This window comes from Alligator sinensis, unplaced genomic scaffold (assembly GCF_000455745.1).
Source record: "Alligator sinensis unplaced genomic scaffold, ASM45574v1 scaffold1112_1, whole genome shotgun sequence".
NCBI classification, from domain to species: Eukaryota; Metazoa; Chordata; order Crocodylia; family Alligatoridae; genus Alligator; species Alligator sinensis.
In genome coordinates, this window is record NW_005842327.1 from 903,127 (window position 1) to 914,878 (window position 11,752).

Below are 11,752 nucleotides of genomic sequence, written 5' to 3' on the forward strand. Positions count from 1 at the left end.
AGAAGTTTCATAAACCGGGTGGACCCAAATCAGTTACATCTGATACTACATTCAACCAGGTTTATCTTAAACCAGTTTCAGCTATTTTGAAACTGGTTTCTATGCACTGAGCTTGTGTTCTGTTACAGGTTTAAACCAGTTTCTGATGACTTAAACTGCTTTGTGTGTAACTTCTGTCCCTAGCCCTAGGCACTGAGCTGAAGTTTATAAGCAGGCAGTCCACACCCATACAGACAACTGGCGGTAGTTAGGCCATAAGCAGCCAGGCCAACTGGGGGTAATTTAGCCTGCCTGCTGCCCTGACTCCTGACAAGAAGTCCAATTATGCACATCACATTTTGAGACCAGGACATAAAAGCTAGCCTGACCTTTCCAGAAAGTTAACCGGAAAGAAGATAAAAGTTGACAGAAATATTAAACCAAAACTAAAAATCAGAGAGGGAGGGAGAAACTAGCTGATAAATGAATCCAGGATGTGACAGTTCTATTTCATCTTTAAACAGGGGATATACTCTGCATCTTTTTACTCAAAAGCAGCATCATTCATCTTTGAAGCTTAATACATTTAATATATTAATGTGTTATGATCCTCTGACTGAAAGCACTATAGGAATATAAACTGTTATTTTTCTTCCTCTGTAACCATGTCTGAAGCCTGCTAAAATTAAATATGCAATACAAACCTACTGTTGCTAAGCCAGTGCAGTAGAAAACAATGAAAGCTGACTAAATACCTATTGCAAATAATCAGATGACGGATACATCTACCTGCAGGCCCTTTGTCTACTGTGCCAAGTACTGTTGCCCAAAACCTCATACAAACTACACTTAAAGCATTAAATACATGCTTAAGGGTTCACTGAACCCAAGCTAATATGCAAGTATGGGACAGTGTGCATGTTGTTGTGACTAACTCCTGACCCAATGTAGTCAAATTGAGGGTTCCTGGTCTTTAGTTCACCACTATGATTCCAACAACTCCTTGTACCTGTATCTCCTGACTCTTCTACCAACTTCCTTCTCATATCTATGAACTGGAAACTACCTAACTTGCATAAATTTTCTTGTCATTTAACCCTCCATCCTCCAAGATGCAATAGAGACATACCCTAAGTAAAGGAGATCACAGACAACTTTGTGCAAGGCAGAAAAACCTGATAATTCATCTACCTAAATTATACATAAGCAGCTATATAAATAATTTACACAATTACATTTTAAAATAAAATCTAAATAATGTGTGGTGTGGGCCATTCTTTAATACATTTTACATCAGAGTGAGTTTATAAAACTAAGGTAATTACCTAATTTGAGCAAGACTCACTAAGACTATAGTAAGCTTTGCAAGGAATTAGGGCATGTACTCCTGAACAGTTTGGATTTTTTTCACATGATAAAATGAGCTCTTTAAAAATAAGCTTTTAAAACATTTCTTCGTATACTAAATTTGTAATGTAGTCATAGAGGCATCTCTTACAAATACAGCAGAATGTGTTAATAAATCGGTACAGACAGCAATTTAGCTACTCCCATAGCATATTGGCTCTTTCTTTCCCTTGGAGATGTTAAACAGTGATTTCAACATTTTTGAATGCGTACAAGATGAAAGACAAATTTAATCCAGAAGCTCTCCTGAAAATGTAATCAGGCAAATATAATCAGGGAAGCAACCTCCCCACTAAAGAACATGAAGCCGAATAATAAAATCATTGTTTGCCTGCAGACGTGGAGACACCCCCCACAAAAAAAGAACAAAAAAAACCAGTCTTTTACTTTAAACTCGGTGCATTCCCACATCGAACCCAGTGCAATCCCAGAAGAAGCAGTGCATTAGTTACACCCGGCTTTCCCAACATTTGTATAAAATGGGTGCTTTAGCGGGGCTTTTTTGGAGCATTTATCTAATAGCTGATTGAATCAGCTTTAGACAAAAAGCACCAAAAATCCCTGCTGAAGTGCTTGATCTATAAAGATGCTGTAGAGCCAGGTCAAACTAATATGCAGGTGATTCTAGTAAAGTGAATTTTTTTCCACATCTGTCAGCACTCATCATTCTCCCATACCCAAATAGTCTATGTGAAGTTTTACTATATGCAGACAGTACTGTAGCATTTTTTAGTAAAACAGCCAGCAAAGGAAGTAGAGTATACTGATGACAAGGCAAGTCCTTAAATCTGAATGTTTAGTTATGAAGAGTAATTAACTGGCTGCATCACTTTCTATTGAAATATTTCATCACTAATGTTATGTGCTTCACCTACTTTATCATAAGGGATAGCTAGACAGTGTTTGCAAATCATTTTAAAAAGATAAGAAAAAACCATTGTTTATCATCATTATTCTCATCATCATCAATATAATGATATCAACAATAATATTAATGATGTCACAATATTTTATTATAATACAGTGATAATAGTATGCTATTATCTAAAACTATTACTACTAACAACAACAACATGTATTTTAATAAAATATTTTCCAATATGCTCAAAGCACATTTCTCTGAGCTGAGGTCTTTTCCAAGATCCCTAAACAATTTAGATATCCAGTTCCAATTTAAATTAAGAGAAGCCGCTATAATTCTAAGAAGTTTTGAAAATCTTGCTGTCCAATAATTGTACGGTTAATGCAATGACTAACTGTTTGCAACAACATAGAACAGTTATGGAATGAGCTAGGACAGAGCAGGCCAACCTGTGGCATAAGTGCCACTGCCCCTATGTGTAGCAAGTCGCAGATCAGGAAGGGGACAGGCAGCACACCAGTAGATAGGGCAGGAAGCAGGAGACGGAGCAGGAGATCAGGCAAGGAGCATAGCGCAGGAAGCAGAAATCAAAGCAGCAAATTGGGCAGAGGAAGGGGATTGGAGTACCATTCTGTGCGGGGGCGGGATGGTATAGGGCGAATATGAGGCACACATGCCAAAAAGGTCAGTCCCCACTGAAAGAGAGCATATCCTTTTGATGTACTGCAGCGGAAATATTACTGCTGGAAAGCAAGACCAGAAATAACAGCAGTTGGCAATATGGAGTAATGCTAGGGGTGTGGATGAGAGAATCGAAATCATGTCATGGCTGGCCACAAGGATGTATATACCCACTGCTGGAAGTAAAGATGGTAAATTTGTTTCCATACTTAACAAAGAACTAGTTATTCAATGGAGATCAGTTGAGAGACTTCAGTTGATCATCCCCTGACTTATTTGTAAGGGTCATGCTTGCAGAGCATTTTTAATGAGAGGTACTTGACTTTAGAACTATGACTGGACTGAAGAGCTGTCAGCATGCACTGGAGGTGTTAGTTTATTTATTTTACAGGCTTTTAGATTTCCTAAAAAGAGTAATGGCTGTATTAAAACAGTTATTCAAATTTCTCAAAACATTTGCAAAATGTATTATGAACATTTCCTAATATGGCCAGGTTTTTTAAGTTTACGCAGTCTAGAGTTTTAATTTAATGATAACACCTATTCATGCAGTCTTTTACTGCTGTAGTACTGTTGGCAGCTGTTGGGAATTCACAAAGTAAACCCTTGTAGTGTTGACTTTAAGCATTTGGTTTACTTAAGAAGTTTCCAGTGCAAAGAATACATAGCCTTCAGCAGCAGTTGCCTAGGAGTTCCTTTCAGCTGAATCTCTTTACAATGGAGAGCATTATGCTTATGTGTGCCTTAGTACCTTGTTCATGGTTTGCTACTGGAATGGCAACTACTAACAAAACAAATCCCAGTGAGACAAAAGTACAGCAGAAATATGGAGCCATGACAATTCACACAATCGTGTAGGGAAGGAAAAGAAAACAAATGGACACCGTCACCAACAAATAATCTCTCCATACTGCTCTTTGAAAAAAAGATACTACATTTATCCTGGGGTTCTACATTAATTTGCATCAGGAAATACTTCAAAGAAAAGTAAGGCATCAAGTTAACTGAAAATAATACATTTGTTTTGTCTGTACTGAGGATAATTAATCAACTGAAGGTAAGAAAAGGCCTGGCTAAAACCTGTAAGAAAAAATACACATTGAGAGATGGCCTGGCCCATTAGCAGTAACAGCTGTAAGTAAAACTTTCAAAAGTCTGTTAAGTGAGTGGTCCACTGAAGGTCAATGGGCTATAGGTTCTTTTGAAATTTATACCTACTAACTCCTTAATTTTAAAGAATTTTCTGTAGCTGCTGGCAGGTGTTCAATTAAAGGCACTATGGAATCTGATCCACAATCCCAACAATCATGTCTCCTGCCAAGTCATACATTCGTGGCAGAAGGTGTGATTGTGGGATGGAGATCCAATCCTAATTGTACTCTCACATGCCTAAGCTCTCCCTGCACCAGCAAGTAGCAAGCAGGGTGCCTGGTGCACCTGTGGCTCATAGCATCGGTCAGCTGTCTGGTGCTCCCAGCCACGGGAGTACACCAGAATGAAGGGCACTGATGTGCTCCTGTGCTGGGCGTGCTGATCAGCTGATCTGCACTCCCAGCCACAGAAGAGTACCAGAGCCCTTCAAGGCTCTGATGTACTCCCAAGCCTGGGAGGGTTGCTCCCTGCCAGCTCTCATGCTAAACATGAGTAGCAATTGTAGGATTATTGCCAAAAAGCAGAGTACTGCTAAAGCTTCAGCTCACAATACCATTTAGAATTGTAGGAAGTAAAACTACGTTTTAATCTTTTTCCCTGGAGTATTTTTTTCTTATTCCCTCTTTTCCCCACGTAGAGTTCATTGTATGTTACCCAATAATAACTTTAGGTAACTTCAAAGGAGATTACTTCCTAAAAAATGTTCCACCAAAAATGTTATCCTCTCTCAAACTGTAGAAGTGAGAACTGATTGTTCAGAAAACCTCTGTTCTCTGGAATAATAATTTTAATTAGTAACTACTTGAAGTGGTTCATTTCAATGATGCCTTCTAAGGATCTAAGTAACATTACTTTATTTATATGTTCTAAACTTTTATCACTTACCATGTAATACATACATAGGTTACAAGGAACATGCAAGGTAGAAAAAATAGATATGTTGTACCAACCGGGCAACTGTAGGTATTTGGAATCTTAGTTGCATAGGCACTCCTAGATCAATTTAGATCCGTCACCAAAGGCATTATTACCCAGATTTGTTCCATTTGGACACTGATGTAGAACTTACTTTGTAGCACTGCTGATGTAGTATAATAGTTGAAGGGAATGTTAGACACTACATAATCATCTGAGAGAGCAGCAAGTCTGTCCCTTACAAATACTGTTTTTCCTACTCCAGCATTTCCAACAAGCATCACTGGTTTGCCTTTCTCCAAAAGCAAATCAATAAAGTATTTCAGACATGCGGTCTCAGATGTATGAACAAGGACTGCCTAAAACATCAAAAGAAAAAGTAGTGACAATTCTAATTCTTACTCTAACTTTATCTTAATATGACATTTAAGTAATCTTTCAGTTTTAAAAAATATGTTAGGATAATGTTTTTATATCCATACCTATCTATCAGATACACCCTCCCCCAGGATTTTGTGTGTGTGTGTGTGTGTGTGTGTGTGTGTGTGTGTGTGCGCGTGCACACACGCACGCACCTGATAGATAGGTATGGATATACCCATTTAACTCAATTCTAAAATGAGTTAAATGGGATATAAATTTCTCTTTTTCTCAAAATACAAGTGGACTATTGGTCCACAGAAGGTTAACTGCTATGCTCTTTACATTTTCTATGTAGTTTATTGTCGAATTTCCTTTCAGAATTTCTCCTGCAATGAAACAGTTTGGCAAATAGGCTGCTAACAGATAAAATATTTTGCATCAGTAGATACGTATTTCAACCTCCCCACATATCCACACCAAGAAAATCTCTCCTTTTGTTTAAGATCCAACCCCTCAGAAACTTAATACACACCCCCCGCCCCCACACACACCCCCAATCTAAGTGTTAGGAGAATGCTACCCATATAACTTATACAAAAATACAAAATATTTAAAAAATGTTCTTAAGACAACTAGTAAAACTTTGCGCTCCTCCGCTCATGGGTACTCAGGCTACCACTATTGCATATACCAGCACACTATAACTTTAACCCTTGTCTTACAGGAATTCCAGCTTTCTATTATACTCTTAATGAAACTGCTCTCTCCCAGAACAATGAAAATCCTTAGCTGTAATATGGAAAGAATTAGTAAATGAAAGAATACGACCCTGGATAGATGTAACATTGGAAGTGCTACAAATGTTTCACCTTTTCAAAGTTCTTCAAAAATGGAACACTTCAGCTGTAGACAGAAGTACAGACCCCTACTGTGCCCACCCCAAGAGCATTTCAATATCACTGGGAAGATATATATGTAACAGTATGCTCTTCAGCCAAGAGACATGATATGTGGTGTTTCTCCGTCCTGTGACTCCAATCCCCCCATACCCTGCCATGGGAGGGCAAGAATGGAGCAAACAGCCAATGAGTGATTGCCTGTGCACTTGTCTTCCTGTCTCCCAGTTCTAGAGGCAGAAAACCAGGGAAGGAATTGTTTTTTCCAATCCTGAGGCTGGAAGGGATAATTCCTTGCATGACCCTCAGGTTCTGGAGATTGAATTGTCAAGGATGGCTTAGAGGTCTCCCAATGGAACTGGGAGACTAGAGAAAGAGGCATGCAGGGATCTTTGTTCTCAAGTTCTAGCGATGGTCGAGCACACAGGAAAGCGCTCACTGGCTGTCCACCTCACTTTCTCCCTCCTTGGGGGAAGGAAAGGGAGTTGGAATTTGAGTGGAGAACTGTAGGATGCCAGAGGACTGAACAACCCTCTGTTGCTGTTCATAGAGTACGTAGATATAATGGGAAGCATTTCAGAATAGTTTCTGTTTCATACAGGGCCAGTTGGGACTGCTTTGGCAATTTTTCAAGGGATTCATGAAGGGATGTGCATTTGTACACTCATCCTTTAAGTGTTTCAAAAGCATGTGAAGCACTTCAAATGTTATATCTGTCCAGGGCCTGTGTGTAGGTTGAGAGCGAGGGGAGGGTAAGGTTGTGTTATACAATTTATGATATACAGCAGTTAGGAATCTACTTTTACCATGAACATTCAATAATTTGATTGTCTTGAAGGGTCAGCTTCCTTATCTATAAAATGAAGTTCATAATCACTTTCAAACTTTAGAGGGTACTAGGAAGATGAATGTGCATTTGTGCAGTACTTTTACAATGACAAGGGCCAGAAAAGTACAAAGTGTTCTTTTCATTGTCCCCAGCATCCAAAACTACAGGAATAAAGACTCAATAAGAAAGATCTCCCTAAATGATTATATTTGAATAATATTATTTTCATTTAGTTAAAAGAATAACAGAAACCATGAAAAAACTAAAGCCCCAAATTATAAAAGCCTGTAACACAAAGATATTGTACCTGTAAAGGTGTGTCTGGATCCATTTCAAATTTTGGAATTTTATCAGTCCATGGCAAGAATTTCTTGGTCTTGGGGTCAAGATAATAATCAAAAATTGTACCCTGGGATGGAAATTTTATTGCTTTCATCTCCTTGAGCCACCAGCGGCTAAATTCTGCTTGATAATTGGAAAGCTATAAAATATTAAATGTTATTTCACTGTTTAAACTCTTCTACTCCACTATGTTATGCATTCAGTATGACATTCTTACACATGTAAATATGTATGCATGAAATAAAGACTCAAACAGAAGTTCTGTGTCAAGCAGAAGCGTACAAAACTTGAAGGCAGTTTATAATACTGTGATACAATTTCCAGGAATCAAGGTTACCGAAACTGTATCAAACTGACAGCAAGTGGGCCTTCTTGATTGGAACAACTAATGCTCAAGAGGCCAAATTAGATCTAACTCAGATTAAACTCAAGCCACTGTTCAGCCCAGCACAAATTTATACAGTGGTGAGATCACAAGGCTGGCTTGCTTCAACCAAGCCCTTGCTGCACTTCTTTTCAGGTGGAAAGCAGAAAAAACACTTAAATAATCTAAATACCCATCTAGTTGCTGTGGTCAGTCTATTCTTCTAGGTTGAATATCTGCCCAGGTTTCCAATGAGACAGCCTTGATAAACAGCAGCAACCAACTCTATCAGTGCCATTTCCTATTTCTACATTAGCCCTTTTATACCTGTTTTGGGTCTGTGTCTAAACCTTATCACAAAGCCCTGCAGGCTACCCCTTATCTGCATTAATATGGTGCCAGCAGAGAAATCTATCAATGATTTTAAGGATGTTATTTGACAGAACATTCCTAGCCACTGCATATTGGGCATTTATTTAAACACTTCAAAGCTGTCTATACAGGAGTTAATTTAGTGCAACTTAAAACATAGTTTCATAGTTTTAGGGTCGGAAGGGACCTAATAGATCTTCTAGCCCGACCCCCCGCCAGGGCGGGAGAACAACAAAAGAACCCTAAACAAAAAAACGTTTTTTCGGATGTCCAATCTGTACCTCCTCTCCATCAACTTGTGCCCATTACTCCTTGTTATGCCAGCGGGGGCTAGGGGAAACAGCGTCTCCCCCAAACCCTTCTGGTTCCCCCTAGTGAGTTTATAGACGGTCACCAGGTCCCCCCTCAGCCTTCTCTTGTGGAGGCTGAATAGGTTCAGGTCCCGCAGTCTCTCACTGTAGGGTCTGCCCTGTTGTCCCCGGATCATGCGGGTGGCCCTCCTCTGGACCCTCTCCATGTTGTCCACATCCCTCCTGAAATGGGGCGCACAGAACTGGACACAATACTCCAGCTGCGGCCTGACCAGCGTCGCATAGAGGGGGAGGATCACCTCCCTGGCTCTACTCGAGATGCACCTGTGGATGCACGACAAGGTCCGGTTAGCCCTGCCAACCATGACCTCGCATTGTCGGCCCATGTTCATCTTGGAGTCAATAATGACACCAAGATCCCTTTCCGCCTCCGTGCTCTCAAGTAGGGAGTTCCCCATTGTATAAGTGTGCTGCTGGTTCCTACTACCCAAGTGCAGCACCCTGCACTTGTCCGTATTGAAACACATCCTGTTCCTGTTTGCCCACCCCTGTAACCTATCCAGATCCTTCTGCAATCTCTCTCTCCCTGCTAGCGTGCTCACCTCCCCCCAAATTTTGGTGTCATCAGCGAATTTAAACAGGTTGCTTTCCACCCCAACATCAAGATCGCTGATGAAGAAATTGAACAGCGCAGGCCCCAGGACCGAGCCCTGGGGGACTCCACTACCCACCTCCCCCCAAGTCGAGTATGATCCATCCACCACCACCCTCTGAGTGCGACCCTTCAGCCAATCTGCAATCCATCTGACTGTGGCATCTATGCCACAGTCGCCTAGTTTATTAATTAGGATGGGGTGAGAGACGGTGTCAAAGGCCTTGCTGAAGTCCAGAAAGACTACATCCACCGCGACACCTGCGTCCATGGCCTTTGTGACCTGATCATAAAAGGCAATCAGGTTGGTCTGACATGATCTCCCCCTAATAAATCCATGCTGATTGCCCCTGAGCATCATTTCTGATGCCGGCCCATCACAAATGTGCTCCTTGATGATCTTCTCAAAGAGTTTCCCCAGGATTGAGGTGAGACTGACGGGCCTATAGTTGCCCGGGTTCTCCCTTTTCCCTTTCTTGAAGATGGGGACCACATTAACTACCTTCCAATCGTCTGGCACCTGGCCCAAGCACCACGATCGCTCGTAGAGCCGTGCCAGGGGCCCTGCAATAACCCCAGCTAGCTCCCTCAGCACCCTGGGGTGGAGAGCATCCGGACCTGCTGACTTGAACGCGTCCAGCCCCTCCAGAAGCTCTCTAACCCGGTCCTCCCCAACCTGAGGTCTGAAGGCGATCCCCTCGCGTCCGGCTTCTATCACAGCGCATGAATTTGGACAGGTCGAGCCATAAACCTCTATTTAGATGCACTTGTTGTGGGGTAATTTTCTTTTTTTAGCTAAGCTTTTTAAACATTTTGCCAGGAATTTAATATAGCTACATACATATAATTGATGGGATTTTCTCATATAGACAATGTTCCTCAGATGTAAAAATTAGCTCAGGGAGAGCTCCATCCTACCACACCTAGGCTGCTAGACTCAGGGCAGCATAGCTCTGCATAGCCCTTTTGGCTGAAGAATCACAATTCAGCCCTAGTTTAATCAACATTACCAATGCATCACAAAATGATTTGGCTATTACAGTATTATCTAGCATACCTGGTCTTGAAAAAGTGCACCACCAAATGACCAAATACATGCAAAAACAAAATAGATTTCATAAAGCTCTCTTGGGCAGTCAAGAGGAACATTTTCAGGGGTCAGCAAACAATCCAACAGAGAGCAGAGAGTCTGTAATACATAAGAAATAAACAGGAGTAAAGAAAGTGATTTTGGGATTCTCACTTCTTGAGTTGGTGACAGTGACTCTAGTGGTTATAAAAAATTAAGCACAGTCAAGATTTAAATAATCATCAGACTGCAAGGCCCTTGGCATGTTTCAGTATTGTCTACAATTTCTTCAGGGTGTAGGAGGAAATCTTGAGGACTTTACCTCCACCTGGTATTCCAGAGTTTTCTTCTGAAATGAAATTTTGGTAAAACTGACCCAATTTCCTAAAGCATTTAATTAAAACATGATGGCACCAGAAGTTTCTCCAATCAACTCTACTTACAGTGATGCACTCTAATTCAAAAAATTTTAAAATGAATGTATGTATTCTGGGATGCAACCTTGAATTAGTGGATCACATTTTTCCCCACATAAATCCTGCTTTAGTGAGGCACTGATGACAGACATTTGAAGTAATTAAGACAATTATTCGCACAAATAAAAATGAGCATGAACATAATCATTTAGTGTGTCAAGGACTCTGGGTTTTGATGAAAAATGTTCAGCAGAGAAAAAAGGCTATTGCAATCTTCAGCTTTAATCTTCTCTATCTTTCAATAACTGGCATCAAAGTTTTAGTTATTCCTTTCCTTTTTCATGTCCTTGTGACAAAAGCATTGAGCAGAATTCACAGATCCATTGGAATCTGACAGGCCACACCTTATCACTTCTGCTATGGCCTCAAACTTGTGATGTCTAGGTTGTCAACTGTGCACCTCAGCACCTGTTTTGCTGAACATCAACAACATGAATTTTTTCTCTTTCTGAGATTTTTATCTGATCCTCCAATAACCTTACATACTTTTCAGATGCACCTATTTTCACAGCTTACTTTCACTTGTGCTGAAAATAAGCCTATAGATTTCAGAAACTTTGTTATCTAAAATACAGGTCAGTAAATATAATACAATTCTAATGCAAACCTGCACCATACTATTCTCAGGAATATGGGTGATCATTTTAAAACTTGTTCTGAGATGATCCAAGCAGGGAACCACATATTTATCAAAAAGAATAGTCAAATTAGCTTTCTCAGATTGATGACTTCTTGTTTCTATCCAACTGGCAACATACCTGCAAAGATAAACAGAAAGAGATAAGATTTTGGAGAGCAGATGTCTAGAATGGAGTTCCATTCCAGATTTCCTACACATATTAGTTTTACAGCCTTTAGACAATTGTGTTGCAAGTTCCTGACACACTTATAAATATTTACCAGTAGTGTTTTGTAATAGTACACAAATATAGCTAGCCCCAGTGTACTAGTAATTGTACTTGCTTGTTCAAGCAAAATTAATCATATCCATTACATTTCTAAGGAATGTTATGGCAGCTCAACACAGTGGTACATTATTTGTCTTGGCTATATTGTTCATGCTAGGGAGGATAGGAAAGAGT

At 40.2% G+C, this 11,752-nt stretch overlaps 1 protein-coding gene across 1 annotated transcript in view; it reads right to left on the reverse strand.

Annotated features, from left to right (window-relative positions):
- DNAH11 (dynein axonemal heavy chain 11) overlaps positions 1–11,752 on the reverse strand; it is a 279,731-nt gene that overhangs the window by 132,342 nt on the left and 135,637 nt on the right. The window contains exons 43-46 of the mRNA XM_006028586.3: positions 11,278–11,428; positions 10,183–10,314; positions 7,392–7,565; positions 5,151–5,355 (exon numbers count right to left, since the gene is read on the reverse strand). Of these exons, the coding sequence (XP_006028648.1) occupies positions 5,151–5,355; positions 7,392–7,565; positions 10,183–10,314; positions 11,278–11,428 (662 nt within the window). The remainder of the gene's footprint in view (positions 1–5,150; positions 5,356–7,391; positions 7,566–10,182; positions 10,315–11,277; positions 11,429–11,752) is intronic.